Source organism: Pteropus vampyrus, unplaced genomic scaffold, assembly GCF_000151845.1.
Source record: "Pteropus vampyrus isolate Shadow unplaced genomic scaffold, Pvam_2.0 Scaffold115, whole genome shotgun sequence".
NCBI classification, from domain to species: Eukaryota; Metazoa; Chordata; class Mammalia; order Chiroptera; family Pteropodidae; genus Pteropus; species Pteropus vampyrus.
Window position 1 is genome coordinate 5420967 of NW_011888896.1, and position 19132 is coordinate 5440098.

General features: G+C 40.1%; 1 protein-coding gene across 3 annotated transcripts in view; it reads left to right on the forward strand.

Moving 5' to 3' along the window:
* Positions 1 to 4243: 4243 nt before the first annotated feature.
* The window catches only part of WLS (wntless Wnt ligand secretion mediator), a 94700-nt gene continuing 79811 nt past the window's right edge, over positions 4244 to 19132 (forward strand). For 2 of the 3 annotated variants that reach the window (XM_011365724.2, XM_023533919.1), the window contains exon 1: positions 4244 to 4607. In XM_011365724.2, the coding sequence (XP_011364026.1) occupies positions 4502 to 4607 (106 nt within the window). In that variant the 5' untranslated portion in view covers positions 4244 to 4501. The remainder of the gene's footprint in view (positions 4608 to 19132) is intronic. The other variant, XM_011365723.2, reaches the window with a different exon arrangement.

Here is a 19132-nt window from a genome sequence, read left to right on the forward strand (position 1 = left end):
TCAAAAAAATAAGTAATTTTTTCAAATTTATATACACAACTAGTAAGACATAAAGCTCTGACTGAATAAGCCTAATGTGTTAAATGTACATGGAGTGTTAAAGAAAAGGTAAAATGGAGTTTATTTAGGGAGGGTGCAGATATGTAAAATGGGAAGGGACAGTAAGGTATTCATGAAACAATTTCATCTAAAGATCAGGTTGAAGTAGCAGTCTTCCCAGCCCTGGGTTCGAACAGCTCCTACCCAAGATTAGTGTGCAAAAGGAGATGCTAGGAAAGGTCTTGTATTTACATCCGAAACGAGACAATGGGGCTCATAAAGAGAGAAGGAAAGTGTGGTTTTGTCTGGGGAAAAAAATAAGCATTAAAAAAAAGCTGTGAGTGTGTGTGTGTGGAGCGGAAGAGAGAGAGAGAGAGAGAGAGAGAGAAGTAACACTGAATAATAGAATGTGAACCCAAAGTGCCTGCTCACATTCACAGGCACTAAGAGAAAATATCAACAACGCAGGAGCCACAGGGTGCCATTTATAGATAAAAGCTATTTATGAGAATGAGAAGCCTAAGAGTGAGATTATTACTCTTGTTAGGTCCCTCTGGGAAGTAAATTAGGTATTTGAGGGGTATATGCAATTCTTTTAGATCTCTGCATTACATTAACTGCAATGCCAATAATGATATGCTGCCTTTGGTTTCCAAAGGGGGCTTTCTCACCTCTAGGAACTGAGCCCTCCTCTGTGCAAGATGCTGTGCTGGGGCTGCGAGAGAGACAAAGGCTCAGTCACACTCTTTTCGGTCTTAAGAAGCTTGCAAGCCAAGGGTGACAATACGGCACATATATAGATGTAGGTATAAACTACAACCCTGGATATATGTGCCAGATAGTCATTAGTCAATAAATGCTATAAGGAATGTGGGAAGGGGGTAGGAGTTGCATTTAATTCACCTTCAGTTAGATATTCATTTATTCATTTGTCCATTCAATAAATATGCATTGAGCATCATTATGACCTTCCATATGCCAAACCCTTCAAATAAAAGGATGGGTAAATCAGGATCCCTAACTTAAAGTCTAATGAAATTGAGTTAGAATGATCAATTTCTGTTGTTAGAGCTGGATTATCCGTCTCTAGGACAATCTACCTTGTGACCCAAAACAAATGTTTTATTAGTGACTGGAAGAAATTTTTAGAACGGAATGTTTCTATGTTTAAAGTTCACTGACTGTCGTTCAGAGTGCAATACTAGATGTTGGCCTTATTAGCACGTTAGTTGGAATTAGCCAGCCAGATTGCTCCTAAAATATATTTCAAAAAATAAATATAACATGATAAAATTTTAGAGCTGAGAAAGAACCAATTATGATCAGATTTACCAGGGTTTTTTTATACGAGATTATTGATTTCCTTTAAGGGTTTCTAATGATAATAATTAATCATAATACTTTGCAAGCACACCATGAATTAGGTACTATTATTATCTACATCTTACAGATGAAATCAATGAGTGGCAGAATGGGTAGGTGATTGTGTAATGGCCCCGGGACCACACATATTTAGGGGTAGAGCTGGGAGCTAGACTCCATCCCAAATCTAGCCCATCTAGCTTACTCACTCATGCTCTTTTCTACTCAACTGTGCTATTCCCTTGGGAAATCAGAATCCAACAGTCATTTTTAATATTTAAAAAGACATACTAGGAATTGTAATTTATTTTTAAGCACTTCATGGTGATGAATGCTGCATTTGTTTGCCCCACACTCAGCTTGGCAATATTAGTAATCTCAAGCAAGTTAGACATACTGGTTAGCAATTAGAAATATCTCTTTTTAATTTAAATTGCTATATAACAAGTGCCTTTTCAAAATAGGGGATCACCATGCTGGAGAACTAGTATTTTAATCCAAGCCTCTCATTTCTAGATATGACACTGAAATCTAAGGAGTTAGGCCAGTTACTTTGAAGATATACATTTGGGAGCCAAGGGGATGAGGTGTAGCAGTGATAGAAAAATGAGTTGAGGAGCTCACTAAACTTAAACAAATAAATCAGTTCAACTAGCCAAGAATTTCTTATGGATCAAATTCATATTTGAAGAGCTTGGAACACCATTTCTTTATTCCTAGTGAAAAGTAGTTTCAAATAGAGAGTAAATCTTGATGTAGAATTCTATTAACCTTACTTTAAAAACGTCTCTGGTATTAAAAAAAGCAATTCTAACCCTAAGGCATCATTATTATTTAAATATATGGAAGTTGGCAGCTTGCTGAGATGAGAACACAGAATGTAGAGTTAACTAGTAACAGAGGTGAGAAGGTCATTCTTAACTCTTTTTATGATGCCCTGGAACCTACTCCTGTCAGGAAAAAAAAAAAAAAAAAAAATGAAGCAAGCTTCTGAAAAGGTAAAGAAGGTAGGCATTGGTCTATTTATGTTTGGGTAACAACAGAACACTTTAGATCACTGCTTTTGACAAGAATTATTTTGGCTTATCCCCCCCCCCCGCCCCCTCCCCGCCCATGGCCCCCCCCCATCTGGTGTTCACCAAAGTAAAGATTGTCAATCACTATTCAGAAAATAACAGCTGGAGTGGAGGAGTCCCAGACAGGGGCAAGTATTTTTAAACCTCTGTATCCTCCAAGGCTTATACAACAAAGCCTGGAACAGGTTAAGGGATCAATAAGTGACTGCTGGTTAAAGGGTTTAAGGAAAGAGTAAATAAAGAGCAACTATATCCCCAGAATCATTAAGAATTGTTAGACTCCAAGGAGACAGAGTTGTATCTACATAGAATTTGGTACCGGCCCTTAAGAAGTGTCTAGTGTAGTTTAGTGTAGTTGGACACTAGAAAGGATCACCTCTATTCTATGAAGTTTAACTTCTATGGCATCTTCTATAACGGCACTGTAAGTTCAGGAACAGAGTAGAGGAGGAGACAGAGCTTGGGATACTCCCTTGGTATCAGAGGGCCTAGATGGAGGGGATAAGCAGGAAACCAGGTGTGTTAGGGATGGTGGGTGGTGGAAACCATGTTATGTGTGGGAATGGGGGTAGTCACCAGGGTCAGAGGCTATTGGGCAATGTGTTTTGTGCTGGCCAAGCGACCAGTTTATGAAACATGAAAAATCCAGGCCTGGGAATTTAGGCTTAATAGAACAGGAAATCTCTTAAATCCCACTCTCTTTTCCCCCTTGGACCTTAAGTGTAAATATAAATATATCCTTGCAAGAAGACAACAAACATTGCAGCTCAATGTGTACCATCTAAATCATGTCTCTTTTAGGCTTTTGAAATGCAAACCATGGGCTTGCTTTCCCTTCACATATTTATTCAGTTCACAAAAGTTTGTGGAGGACCTACTAGAGCTAGAATTCTGTTAGGTACAGGGCGGAGGAGAAGGGGTACAAATATGAATAAACTTGGTCTCTATCCCCCAGCAGTTTATGGCTCTATGGTGGAGACAAACGTGTACACTCAAGTCCTTACAATAGAAGCTAAGAATGTAAACACAGGAACCGTATAGCCTCATTTCCCGGAGGTATTACACGGAGGTGGTTTGGAAAATTAACAAGGTTTTGCAGACAAGTTGGTTTTTAAATGAGATTTAAAACTCTGATGGAGTAAAAACAAATATTTTTAAGGCAAGTGCCAGGGTCAAGGCTCCGGAAACACATGGAATGGAAGATAATGTGGTAATGAACAGTGGTCTGATTTCGCTGGAGCGCAGGATTCCTTAAGGGGTGCAGTGGGGGGCGGGAGGGGCGGATTTCGCTGAGTATATGCCTACCACCCAGGCCGAGATCAGGTAGAAGGAAGCCAAGCTGAGACTTTATTCTGCATCTCTAGTCTTTGACTTAAGCATCTTTGGGTCCCTTTAAAAAATTCTCATTCCTAAAGAGAGTTCTAGCAATTGGGGGTGGGGATCATTTCCTAAAGTCAGCGCGTAAGTTAAAGGTCTGCAAAGCTGTCCACGGGTGATTTCTGTCTCGCACCAGAAAAGGAAACATGTGAGAGGCAGGTAGGGGGAACCCACTTAACAAACGACCTCGACCTCGAAACAACACCAGCCCCTGGCGGGACACGCTGCCTGCCAGCCCCGGGAGCGGGACGCCAGCACCCGCCGGAGCTCCGAGCCCCGCACTGGCGGGCAAGGGGGAGAGGAAGAGAGGGAGGTAGGGAGGGAGGGAGGAAGCGCGAGAGGGAGGGAGGAAGAAAGGGAGGGAGGCGGTGTCATGTGATCCGCTTCCCTGCTCCTTTAAGCGTCCACAGCCGGCGGAGCGGCCACAATCACAGCTCCGGGCATTGGGGGAACCCGAGCGGGCTGCGCCGGGGGAATCCGTGCGGGCGCCTTCGGTCCTGGTCCCATCCTTGCCCGGCTCCCGCACCCCTGAAGTTTTGCAGCGCCCAGAAAAGAGGAGGGGGAGGAGGGAGCGTGAGAGGAGAAGGGAGCAAAAGCACACCCATAAACATTTATTTCCAAGAGAAAAGAAAAAGGGGGGCGCAAAAATGGCTGGGGCAATTATAGAAAACATGAGCACCAAGAAGCTATGCATTGTTGGTGGGATTCTGCTCGTGTTCCAAATCATCGCCTTTCTGGTGGGAGGCTTGATTGGTAAGTGCGAGAGCTGCAAACTTTTCCCCCTTTCTCTTTTCGGGCCCCTTCCCTCTTTGCCTCTCGGGCTACTTGTTACAGTATCGCTGCCTTGCTTCTATGATCTAATTAGTCCGGCTATTGTGCTTAAGAAAGCAGAGCTCCATGGGGCTCCGTGGGGCACAATCCAGTCTAGTGGCTAAGAGAAAAGGAGGGGAAAAAGTTTTGGCCTAGTTTCAGTATCCACTTGAAAGGAAGGAGGGGGGTGGCGGGGGTGGGAATCTTAAGCATGGCGACGGATCGCGCGAGGAAGCGCTGGTTACAAAGTTGATTGCTGCTCACCCCCGCTTTTCCCCGCATTCCCCCCTTTTCCTTTCCGTTCCCTCCCAATCGGCTCCGGAGGGCAACGTAATCGACTTTATTAGGAAAAACAGAAGAGTCGGGTAACTGCGCCCCGCGCAAACCCGTTCGTAGCCCTGTTACGGGTCTGTGCTCCTTGCATGTGTAAACGCATTTGGTCGCCTCAGCCAAGAGGCGAGTTGTATTTTAGGTCCCGACCTTCGCGCCTCCGCTTGCTCGCCGCACCCCTACCCAGCCCTCGCCTTGGCTGTCCACAGGTCCGAGCCGAGGGCCGGGAGGCGGGATGGGATGGGGTGCGGTGGGGGAAAGTGCTTGTCTGGCGCTGCGGGAAGTTGGAGAGGTCGGAGAGGAACTGCGTATCCGAAAGGTGTTGCTTTTGGCCTCCTGCCCTCTCTCGAATCTCCCCTCCCCCATTTCCTAGAGCCCCAAGAGCGGGCGAGTATGGGGCTCCTGGTCCTCCTTTGGTGTCTTGGAGAGCTGCCCCCGCCCCCGCCACAGCCCCGCGCAGGTGACAGCTCCCCCGGCCCGGCGACGGCGCCCGCCTAGGGAGACCTCCCCTGGTGTGCACCACCCGGACCTCTTGGAGCCCAGCAGCCTTCCGGGTGAAGAAGGTGGTCTCGTGGACCTTCCACTCGAAACACTCCCTCTCGCTGTCTCTCCATCTTCATCCATCCTTCCACCTCTCCGCACAGTCGCGTCCCCTTTCCCCTCGAGATATAGGACATCCCGGCACAAACTTCAGCGCCAACTTCGCAACCTGAGCGGATAGGAGATTTTTTTCTTCTTTACTTCTGGAATTTGTAAAACTTTGCGAACTAGAGAGTCTATGGAGGGGCTTTCTACGGGCTACCCTTTTCGAGAGTCCGCGCGGCGCGGGCGTAGTAGTCGTAGGGATGGGAGCTTGGGCACCTTGAGTCGTGTGCGTGGCGTTTTGTCTCCAGACTTGGGTTAGATGGCAACAAATTAAAGGGAGTCTGGTTCTGCAAACCACTGTAACATCCAGGCTAATTGTTTAAACAAAGGAGAGTGCGCGAAGCTTCACCGAGGAGAGAAATTTCTGGAGGAGATATGGCTTTCTTCGTGATATATCCACAAAGCAGAAAGGGATTCAGAGTTTTCCAAGTTCATATTCTCAATTTGGGCCAAACGGCTTAATATTTTTATTCCTGGACCCCCCAACACACACACACACACACACACACACACACACACACACACACACACGGTTGAGCTTTCCTGTTAGCTCCGGTTTGGCTACGTGTTATCTCCATGTTTCCTTGTATTGGATTTTAATACATTCTCTGCTGGGAGCCAAAGGCAGCCTTCCCTGTGCCCTCACAGTGATTATGCAGCGGTTACAATTACACCTCTTGTCTCCCTTGATGAGCAGTTGCAGTTAGATGCCATTGGATCTTGTGTGATTTCAGTGGCAGACCATAATTAAAATTTCTTGCACCTTGTGCTTTCAGAATTAAATTGGCCTATTATCCCTGTCTGACCTTCATCCTCTTTGAGGTTTTTGCACAAGCAGCGAACCATTACACATAGTTCCCTGGTGTTTTGTTGGTGTATGTTTCTTTTTCTTTTCCTAAAGCCGATCTCTTAGCCTTGAAGAACCCATCATCCAGTGTTGTAGGTTTCTTAGGGCACTTCTGGAATTAGTATAATTTCTGTAATCTTAGTACTGGGGAGATGGTCCAAGGGCACTGGTAAGTGGCTGCTGAGTGGCTGCTGGACATTAAAGTTGCTGTAGGATCAAAACGGTTTTGTGTTCAAAGAGGGGTTTGTCTGGCATAACTGTTGCCAAGGGTGGTTTTTCCCAGAGAACTTGGTTAGTAACCATACTTGGTAACACTCTCAAAAAGTTAGTGATAGGTTCCAACTGGAATTAGATTCCCTTCAATAAATAAACTGCTTTATTTCCAACTTTCCTTGAAAAAATGTCTGTGCATAACACTTCTTGGGGAAAATTGTGTAAATTTACTGCTTAGCTCCCCTGTTCCCTCAATTGTCACAGCTTTGTCCCCAGTTCTGGCTGGAAGACTGAAAAGATCAGATCCAGTTCATGTTAAACACTTTGAACAGTGAGTTAGCCTTTATCTAGTCCACTTAGAGATTTTTATTTTTATTTTTTTGCTACTTAATAAATCTAGGAACTTGGGTATGCTATGAGACCTAAATATGGGAAATAAATATCAACAAAAGGTAAGTGATATTTTTCTACCATACTTCCCTAAATTAGAAAGCAGATGAAATTGAGCAAAGAATAGACCTTCAACAAAGTGGTCTGGGGGAATCAGTTGTTGAAGGCTGTTTGTAGGCTGGAAAGTTGAAGTGTAAAGTTCTGAAACCTCTTCTCCATTCTCCCCAGTGAGAAGGGAATTCCTTCACTGCTCATTTCCACTGATAGGTTAGAAGTCAGGTGTCCTGAGTGGAAAGTGTCTTTCTAATATATCTGTAAGAGACCAAGGGAGAAAGTGAAATCTTCATTTTAAATTACTTATAATATATGTTTCTTTTTGATCACTTGTCCTGGATGAAAGGAAACATGGCAGCCTAGGAAGGGGAGCATCTGAATGGCAAAGCTCCTGATTACAAGAGTATAAGTACTACGCACACATATATACAAAACAAACACAAGCAACTACCCCCAAATGATAATGACAAACCATGCACCCCAAACAGTTAACCAACAGGCTTCTGTTTCCCCATTGGTAGACTGAGTTTAAGGTTCCTTTCAGTTATAAAATTGCATGAAATTTTCAGTACTTAGAAAATTTTATATGACATCTAGACTGGTGTTTGGTTGCAGCCTTCTAGAATTGATGGGGAAAATTTAAACATTAGATACAAAAGCAAATGGGAGGGACTGGGTTTTGATTAGCCAGCTTAAATACTGCCTGCCCCAATTGCCTTCTTAGAACCAAATTTTGTATGTGTGTGTGCTTTTGTTTTGTTTGTTTTCTTTGTGCCAGTGTCTATATACTGCTAAATCGTTGATGGGATATTGAAAAAAAAAAAAAAAACTATAGAAAGCAGTATCCTACATGGTAGAATTTGGGGTATTGAAAATTTCACTGAATTATGCCATCTATGGTTTTGTAAAAACTTTGAGCCATTATAAAATCTTGAATCTGATTGTTTTCTTATGTATTGACAGGGTTTCTGAAGTAGCTAGCTTCTCTTAATATTTAGAATCATTAAAAAAATTTAAGAACCCCCAAAGGAAAAGAAAATTTTTTAAAGATGTAACTTAATCTTTATCCTCCTTAAAAATAAGCCCGCTGAAAAATTTTTAAAAATAAATTTCTTTTGATTTTATGTTTGGTGAATTTAGTTCATGGAGAGGCAGCTGCAGGGGTGAAAGAAGGAGGGGGTGGAAACCATGCAGCTGACTAAAAATCATGAACTTGAATCCCTGGCCCATTATGTGCAATTTGCTCAGCTTCAAATTAGTCATGTCTGGGGGATATAATGGTTGAAAAAGCAGGTCACTGTACCCACCTGTTCTAAAACTGTTAAGAATATGAAGATCAGGACTGGGTGAATAGAAAATTATTGTATTATTTTAAGCATACCCATTAATGCTATTATTTCAAACTTAAACTACAAATAAGTATCGACAAATTACCCATTATTATTTCTTTAGGAAAGATTACTCTTTCTTTCAAAAGCTCACTATGTGAGCAGTCTTTTTTTTAATTCTGAGAATATTTGTGTATTAACCATATACATACATATATAACCAGTTTTCTCTATTTTTCACGGACTTATACTGCCTTTCGGTAATGTTGCCCATACTATTGTGTTTTTATTGTTTAAATGGAAACTGTTCGTGGTCTTGATTGTGGTTCATCCAAGCGAGTTTTTATTTCTGCTACCATTGTTTATTTAGAAGTGGCAGGATTTTAAGAAATTAAATACAATTACAGTTATGCAGAGTATATAAGGGTTTGCTTCCCAATACATTAAGCTTTAAGTTTGTTGTATTTATTTTAGAATGTGTTAATAATACCATACTTGTAATTCTGCAATGTTTGGATATCTGGTGAGAATCTTGAATCTTGAGAATTTTTCTGTATTTCAGTTTCCTTTTTATTTTGTAAAATTTTATGTCTGATTAAACCATGTCATTTTTTTTCTTTTTGTTAACTACTAGAGTGTCTAATGTGGTTCGTAGGAGTACTATACAACCTCAAAAATTTTTGTAGAACTTTTTATAATTGAAATTACATTATTTGACTTTCACGCTTTCATCCAATTGTTCAGTACAGCCTCTCTAGCCTTCTATTGGAACTTTCCCTGCCCTCTGTTAAAAGTGAGAAATATTTCCTTAAGATAATAGTGTGATGTGTGTCTTTGTAAGGTTTTCAAGTCCCTGCCTGGAACCGATGTCTAGACTCAAAGTCGTTCCTACCTAGTTGACATTTTGCAATAACTTGGTTTTTAAATTAAAAAAAAAAAAAAAAAAAAGATCCAGATAGATTGAGGAAAGATTCTTACCTTATCTTCCTCATAAAGGTGTTTCTATGGAGATTTAGAATTTGAGATTGTATGAAGGTCCTTAGCTTTGAGCTTATGTGCTGAATGTGAAAAATAATTATTAGAGCCTACTGTGTGCTCAGAATAGGGTTGCGGTGTTGACTGGAAGTTAGGAAAGAGGGGACTTGAAGCCTGAGTAACCTAGGAAAGCCCAAGGTAGAAAAGAACCCCTTTTAATCCAAGTTCACCAGCAAAAGATTCCCTACTTTGAGTTTTCTGTCATCAGGATAATTCTTACTCATTTATTGGGAATTTGAGAACATGTGAAACAAACAGCCCTGTTAATTATACCATCGAATTATATTAACATTTCATCTCAAAATAAATATATTAATGAAATAGTATTAATAATGTTAATCCTGTGTTAAATGTGCACAATGTGCCAGACGTTATCTAATTTAATCCACACAAAGCTTTGCCAGATTGATACTGTTGTACCCAATTTACACGTATGTAAACTGAGGTGCAGAAGGGTCTAGTAAAATTGCTCATGATTACCTAGCTAGTCAGGGTCAAAGCAAGGACTCCAGTCAATCTGACAATAGAGCCAGAATTCTCAACCATTAGTTTATCCTGCCCTGAGCTTCCAAAGCCTTGACTTTAAGCACTGAATAAAAATGGTTTTAATGCAGAAAGACATTACACTAGAAAAGCAATTAATTTCTCATTTTTAATCATTGGGTAACATATAAAAAGGAAAGGATATCAAATGTTATGATAAATGAAATGGAGTCCAGCTGTACATAGCAAAGCAGTGCCTTGCCAAGGCTAAGGGAGGACACCTTTTGATCTGTCTGCATAGGCCGGTCTAACCAATTTCTTAACAAGTGCTAACCAGTCTTCATAATTGTATGAATCATTCAACTGGCTGAGCAGCCAATTTCATTAACCATAATGTGTTTGAGTTCTGCTACTCTAAGGAAGATTACTTGATTTCGTTTTCTCTAGTTAGTGGTTTTAACATAGTTATATAGTTATGTAAGTCTGGACTCTTTCAAAGGAAGAAGAGAGAAGGAGTCAACTGAGGTTGGAGAGGATTTTAGAGGGTGTGAATTGGCAGTGATGGTAGAGCAATTGAAAGAAGAGCCTCCTACGGAAAACTGAAAATTCTGTTCCCCAAAGGATGAGTTTTGTGTATATACACACCCATACATAGTAATGAGGGCATTTCAAGCTAAAGGGTTTCATGTTGACACCACGAATAGGTTTATTTTGTTCCTTGGAAAAAGTGCTGATAGACTTTCTCTATTGAAAGATTTGTTGCCCTTAATTTTAATAGAGACTCTTAAGGGATGATGGCAGATGGGGAGCATGAAATGATTATGTCTATTCCATTTAGTCTTATGACTTCTCTGAGATGTAATGGTGGCCTAATAGACAAACAAGCCAGATAAAGACAGTTCTCAGAGAAAGTATCCGGATGGGGTTGGAGATTGGGACTGGAGAAGAGGTGCTTGAGGCATTGAAGTTCCCAAATGTGATGATGAAATGTTTTGCAATTTCCTTTTTCATAATAAGGCTAATCTAAAAGGATTGCTAAATAACAGAAAAGAGCAACTCGTGTGTTTTAGAATACAAAAACACTAAGGTTCTTTAGCCTTTTACTACTGTCTTTCTCTCCTACCCCGCCCCCCAACAACCCCTAATTAAATATGTAGATAAGCAAAAGCTATAGTCAGATTGTCATCTGAGAAGTAGTGAGAGATTTGGCTTATTATGATTTGTTGCTGTTTGAGAATTCATTGACTGTGGGAAGCATTTTCTGTGTGTTGATTCATTTAATGATAACAATCTAGAAAAGCGGATACTTTCTCAAGTTTTCTGACGAATCCAAAGCTCATTTAAGGAACTTTTCAGAGATTACACAGATAGTAAATAAGAGGTTCTGGCACCCAAGCCCATTATCCTCGACTTAAGCCATGGTCTTAGGTCTAATGCCATTCTCCTCCTATTGTCCATTCAATTACCATGGTTAACGAAGGGTAGAGTGTATTGATTCTGCACAGATTTAATAGAAGATGAAAACTCAGTCTCCCTTTTTTCTGTTTCAACCCTTTTCTCAAGCCACATGACTCTCATCACTGCATGGGTACTAATTATTAATCTAGTTAATTCCTAAACAGATTATCCCAATTCCAAATACATATTAACCCCTTATACTAGCCATCGTTATGTTGACCAGTGCTTGCAGGCCATGCTGGGGAGGGCTGAACCTGAGAAAATTATACCCCAGATACCCCCCAAAAGAAATTATTACACATAGAGAAGAGTGACTGAGAGTTGTAATTGAAATGTGTCAAAATAACCGATTTTCTGAATGCTGCCTGGACTTGGCACTCACAGCAGGGCCTGAATATAGCTGTTGAATACCAGAGAGGGGGACGTGGGTGTGGAGAAGGGCAATGGGAGTAGAATATGGACCCAAGAAAGGGAAACTAAGGTTTTTGTGAACGTGAGACTGTCTCTTTGGGACACAGCTTTTACCTGGATTTCCAAAACCTACTTCTGGTACCATCTACCCCCCAGTCCCCAAACTGAGCTAGTGTTTCTCTCTGCTGTGCCTCTTTAAATCCTGGGCCTTCTCCTTTCTTTTTTTCCTTCCCACTCCATTCTTTTAATATTCCCTAATAAAGGGGTGTTCTTTCTTCACTGGCCCACAGGAATTATAGGGCCTTCTTAAACTTCTGGTTAATTCCCTGTGTTAACTCAGAGGCTTTATCCACAAAATACATTTCCAAGAAAGCAGAGGTAATTGAAAGAAGAGGCCAAGTTATTACATTTGTTTTGGCAAAGCATTATGATTTCTCTGTAGAACGAAGGTAATGGGTCTGTAAATGACTGGCTCAGTTTTTTTTCAAGCCCCAAGTTAATAAGGCTAAGCTCATGAGAGCTGGTTGGGGCCAGTTAACTGTTGCCTTAGTCCTGGCTGAGCCCCTCCCAAAGAGAAACCTCCTGGTCTCAAGGCAGCATCCTGTAGTGGAGAGAAACTTGGCTCAAACTCTGCAGATGACTTGTCTCAGTGATCTCAAATAAGTCACAAAAGCTCCTTGACTCCCGCCCTCAACTCTGATGTGGGACAGAGCGCTCCTAGGTCATCGATGATTGTTTCAAGGAATTCACTGTCTTGAGGACGTGGTACCCGTTAGAGTGTCTCGTTGAACCAGACCCACCAGAGATGTGATTCCCAGAGGACTCTTCTCTGAAACTATCTGTTTAACCCCATGTCCATCTTTCCTGCTTTCTTTTCTCTGTCCCTCTCTGCTTTTAGATCTAGAGAGAACTTAACCATGATATTGTTTATTTTCTATTCTTTCTCTTCCTTGAGTCACTGCCACTTTGTCAAATACCTCCAGATGCATGGATCTATTGAGGCAGAAGGAATGGGCATGACCAAAAGCATTACTAAGTTTGAGTTTGAAAGTACCAAAGAGGTCATCCCATCCTACTTCCTAATAATGTTAATCCCCATTCTGTAACTGAATATCTCATAATGAGCCTTCTCTAAATAGTAAATACTGTTGCAGAAAACAAGCAAAATAAGAACATAAGTCTAAATCATTCTCCTAAAGCACGTACTTTTTACTCCCAAGAGAATACCTCATGCTTTTACTCAAGATCTATTATTTTTGCTTCCTACACAATTTTAATAGAGCTCAGTTATGCCATTTCTAAGTCTACAACATTTGGGTTGATTTCCACAGAAGCTCTAGCAGCAGAGAGATGTAGGAGTGTGGTGGGTGATGTGAGGACAAAAGAAGAGAAAGGGAAGAATGAATGCCCAGGATTCTGAGGTGTCTGTGATATGAGCAGGGCGTTTCATACCTCACTAGCCCCCTTGGCAGCATGATAATTGATTCTACTAAAAGCTGTGTGATCTTTTTGCCTGCCACGAGTGCATTTTTTTGGGTCCACTGTATCCATACACTTTGGTGTTTGTTGTTTGGCCCTGAATGGAAGCCTTGGAGCTTGTCGCTATTAAATTGTAAAGATGAAAGGGCCTTTGAGACCATCTTGTCCTACCTCCTTTAAGGAAGAATCAGAGTCCTAGGAAAGGGAAGAGACCCAAGTTTATAGAATTAGAGACAGAACTGTGGCTTGGACTCAGGTTCTAATGCCAGTCAGCACTCTAAACATATATCCCCTTCTGAGTTTCAGCATGAAAATTATTTGATTCCTGTACAAAGCCATAGAGTTAATGTGCAGAAAATTCTCCACATGTAGTTCATAAAGCTCTATTGACTTTTCTGTACTTGAAAATAAAATAGCAATAACTTTAATGTCTTCTCCTTCTTGCCTTTATATACTTAATATTCTTAGTTAATGTCTTATGGAACAATAGAATTATATACAGTGTTAAGCTGTTCTATGTGAATTTTAAAGGATACTGCAAAATTAAAAAATTAAACTAAATTCCTTCTTTGCTTGCCTTGGGCATGGTACATTCCCTTTACTCTTGCATGAGAAAGTGTTGTAAATTTAAAACTTAAAAAAAAAAACCCCATGACTATGGTCCTTATTAAACCAACGAAAGAACCATCCTTGTGTTTAGTTTTAAGACTTCATCAATCAGGCTCCTTTGACTAAAATTCTGTCACTTAACTTTTGTGCTTTTAGGGCATGTTTGTGGCATGCGTAATTCTGAAGTTATAGTGAGTTTAGAAGAAGTGACGTGTCTTATATTTTTTGGTCTGATTTACATACAAAAGCAACAAAATTGCTCATCTGTCTTCTCTACAATTTCTTTACTTTAATGATAATTGCAAACAGAAAATTCAGATTGCCAAAATAGAGCTTAAAATGTTGAGGACTCTGTGCCATAGTAGCTGACAGGCATATTTTTATGCTTCCAGAGGTACAAATATTACACTGTAAATTCTTGCTCCTGTGCCCTTCTTTTTGTTGAAACTAAGCAGAGTCACAGAGCACTATGTATTTCTGCATCCTCTGATTTGGCCATAATGAATCTTGGCTTTTAAGTCTCTGTTTAACATGCTTGCCTTCAGGTGATCATAACCAAAAAGCTGCGTTCCATATTTATTAAATCCAGCCCTCTCTCAAGGCGGATCAGGTCTTTTTGAGGCCCTCTTCTTTTGCTCTGGGTTCTTATATATTTTATCTGCTCTCAGCTGGTTGTAACTTGCCTGAGAATGGAATACCTCCAACGTAGACAAGACATGTCCCCACATTCCATTTTTTTTCTCTGTTCTCTTGAGCTAGTTCTGGCTTGTGTGAAACTGGCTTCAACTTTAGCCCCTGCTCGCTATCATCTATAGAACACACCTCTACTTAGAAAAGATCAGCTTTTTCAGAATTGTGAGGTCAGGTGGGATGGGGTGGGGTGGGGTGGGGTGGGGTGGGAAGAGTTGGCTCTGACCGACATCTCTGGGACCTTAGACATCTTTTTAGTTACCCTTCCTCCTAATTTTACAGAATTTGCAGGTTCATGAGAGAGCTGGTATTAAATCCCTGGAACCATTCTTTGAACATGCCCAAACAGAACAGAGTTTTGCTATAATAGAACATAGTATTTCTGAATAACAGTTGATAAGAAGATAGAGAAACAGGATAATTTATAGACACCCAAGATTTTTAAACTAAAAGGAAACTAAAGTTACCTTTCAATTAGCATTTGTTTCCTTTTTTTACAGATAGCAGAAGAATTCCTTTCCTCCTCTACCTCACTCACTTGTTAAAAAAGAAAGATAAAATATAGTTTGGGAGACGGATGAGCAGTATGTTTGGGATTTAAACAAAAAGATCATTAGAGGACCTGGGTTAGTTCCTGAGACCAGCTCTGTCCATTAAGCACTTTAGAGTAATTCTCTTCGCTAAGCAGAACTGCTACAGTAGTTTTGAAAGTTACCTTTGATGACTTGGGCTTCTCATAGGATTTCTAGGACATGGTCATTCTGGTAAACAACATGGTGCTGGCTCAAGATTGTCCATGTGGTATATCTGTTCAATGATAAACTCACTGATCCTTTCATCCAAAGCAATCAGATTTCTAACTGATGGCATGCAGTTTTATGGTTGATCAGCAGGTGTGATGTGGTTTGTTATCAAACTTGCTTTGTAACCTGGACAAACCACTTGCACACTTTGAACCTCAGTTTCCTCATCTGAATATTTATTCTTCACAGGGATGTTGTTGGGTTTAAATGAGAGAATGTAAGTTATCTGTGTATACATGTTAGATCAATCAATATATATTAGCCATTTCCCTGAATTAGAAGTGTCACTTATTAACTTTTTAAATGTTTTTTGGTTTTGTTTTTTTTTTGTCATTTTATATATCTAGTTAGGCCCATGACAGGTTATTGCTGCCTCTTAGTGGATTATATGAAATTAGAAACTCAGCAACCCTGCTCGATAGCCTTCTGTTAGGTGTAATCTATGCTAGCCAATAGTTCAAGAAGCATGTCATTTATACATTTGGAGAATTAGAGCAACTAACTGACTTTCTGAGTTAATGATAGTTTTTACCAAGGTTTAATTTGAATGTTAAATTTTGCCATTTAAAATGCAGGACAAGTATTTTTGGCCCTTTATAGCGTAGATAAACCCACGTAGCAAGACTTTTAAATGGATATCACTCAGTTCGTGGAAGAGATATATTCCATCTATGCATGCTACAGAGCGAATCCCAGTTGTTCTGTTTTATGTTATAAAATTGAAGTCATCATCTATTGGGAAATTATTATTATTATTTGTTTGCTTCTAGATATAATGTAAATGACAAAGACCTTTGAAAGTCAAACTTCAAGGAAAAAATAATGATCTTTTTCTTATAAAATATTAACTACTTCTGAAACATTAGCTATAATTATAGTGCTCTATTGTAAGAATTTATAAACGAAAAATAAAGATGAAAATATAACTCTTATAAAACTGTAAACTACCTGAGAGCAAGAATGGTCTAATTTGCTCACCTTTATCTCCAGTGGTTACCACAAGGTAGTACAGTAGAGATGCCTAGTAAAACTTGTTGGAGCAATAAATAGATAAATGCCTTACATTTTAGACCGATTGCAGAGGTAGCTAAAATACTTCAACTTCAAGGTCTGCCCTAAGATTTATAATATTTTATCCTGGGCCATTCTTCTATAATTTAAATGAGGGAAGATTTCTTATTCACTTGAACTTAAAAGATTGTCTCCTTCATGGTTTACATGCTTAGATTTGTAAAAGTGTATACTTTTTGGAGTTTGAGAAAGGGACCTTCTTCTATTATATTGTGGAAACGAAGGCCCAGAGAAGTCACAGTAAAAGAGTAAGATCTGAATCAAGTTTCCTGACAACTAATGGAGTATATCAGTACCTACGCCTACTGTTCCTCTGATTACTATTATGTCTTACATATATTTGGTCTTTACTTAGCCAAAAAGGCAGAGAATTCATTGTTACTGGTTGTCCATACTGGCTGGGAGGAAGGGGATATATAATAGTATATGTATTTCCAAATTTAGAATATTCAAATGAGAATGTTGATTGATGATGGAAATTTTATGACATATTGTCTTTAAGAAATACATGTGTTTCTTTTGTTCCACATGGGCTGTCTTTTTCAGGACTTTTAAAGAGCATATGATTTTCTATACATTTTTAAAGATGGAAAATTCATCTTTCAAAGTTGCCCTTCTAAGAATTTTGTATGTGTATTTACAGTTCTTCTTAGAGATCAATGATGTATTTATGATATCAGCTTTTATAACTTCCTTTGACAAGAAAACTTCCCACTGTGTTCAGCTTATGCTTCCGGTGGGTGGGAATGAATTCATCCACACATTCTTCCAAGTTCCTGAATGGTACTAAACATGCTGTGCTGAATGTGTGCCTGCAGGCAAAGAAGAACCTGGGCCCATCGACTTTCAAGTGGAGCCAGGTGGAGAAGCTGGAACAGAGATTTAAGAAGCAGCTGTAAGCTGAAAGGGAAGGAAGCAAAAGCCAAGGAGACAGTCACACAAAAGCTGGACTTGGACTTGTCTTAGCCAGGCATTCCAGCTAGAGGTGGGAGGATTTTGGAGGAGCGGGCACAGAGTTGGGGTAGAGTAAGGGGAGAGGGAGGTGGTGGTGATGGAGAAAAAGTAGGGGCTTGAAAGAAAAATGACAGGAGTTCCTCCTCAGCTGGGTCATCACGTCATCATGTACTCCCTCTAAAGTCATGACTCACTCTCTCTCTCTCTCTTTTTTTTTTTTTTTTTGGTATGGACCCATCCACTGCTCAAAAGCCTAGATAAAACTCCACTGGAAATGGGAGTTTTCTATTCTAAATGTAAGTGAGAGCTTTGTGGTCAGGACTGGATACAAATCCTGACTCTACCACTTACTGGCTATTTGGCCTTGAACAAATTACTTATTCTCAGAGCTTTGAGTTTCCTTGACTCTCAAATGGGTGAAATGGTAGTAATAATGCTCATGACATTGCTGTGAGGATTAAATGACATAATATGTGAAAAGATTAGATGAGATAATATGTGTACAGTGCCTGGCAAATAGTAAACAGTTAGAATAGACTAGGTACTATTTTATTATTAGTCTTATTCTTTTAACCCAGAAATGAGTTCTGGGAGTTAAAACACCCAGAGTCTTTTGGGAGGCTGGCATAAGAGGTTTTCTGTCTTCTCTGAATCTGACTTATACTGATTCAGAGAAATGTAGATGGTTCTAGAGTTAAGCTTAGATTGCTTGTGTGAATTTAAAATCTCATAACTAGAAACATGCATTTTTCCCCTCCTAATTTTGAACAAAATTGAACAAAAATACTATGATGTTAAAGGAATTAAAAACAAAGGAAAAAAATCCTGAAATCCACCATTTATTTACAACAATTCCATGTTAATATTTTTTTCTTTCACCTTCTGTGACTGAATATTTTCAATTTTATATAAAAGAAGTGTAAAAGCCTAATTAGCAGAGGCTCTGAAGTTTATTGTTTATGCCTCTACCAATTGTATGTTTACTTTGGAAATTCAATAGTCAGTTCCTCCTCTCCTCCTTCTAAACTCTTCTCTAATACTTAACCCAAGATTGCTTGTTGAACCATTGAACCATGGGAAATTCATTTTCAAAATCTGCTTAATTGCTGTGAGACTTTTAATTTGTTCTGGATGATGGTGCTAATGTCTGGGAACTGGGACTGAAGCCCTCCAAAGTTGTTAATTCAATCAGCCGCTGTGCCCTTGCCATGCCTAATGAAGGGGGGCATCCAGGTCCTTCTCACAAAGAGGCTGGGGCTCTCCTGACCACCTTGTCAAAGATGAATGAGAGGGGCCCCACAGTTAGGTTGAACACTTGGGGCAAATTACCAGGGTGTCAGCCCACATTATCCAAAGCCTTGGGATGGGCTTCCCAAAATAATTATTCAGTAGGTTTTATGTAGGACCCCAGATTCTTACGGCATAGGTTTTGTGTGCATGTTGTTCGCACCTGCTAATCTGCAAAATTCTTTAATTACGAAGTTCTGTTGTGGCTCTGTCTGTAATCTGTAAGATCATAAACATTACCCCCAGACTATTGATATTCCCGTTAACCACTGAAGTTTTCCATGGCGAGACTGGTGAAAGCTTGCTCTGTCCTCATGATAAATTAGCTTGTTTATTCCTCTTCTGCTTATTTCTATCCTGCTGTTGGTTAGTGTAATGAAG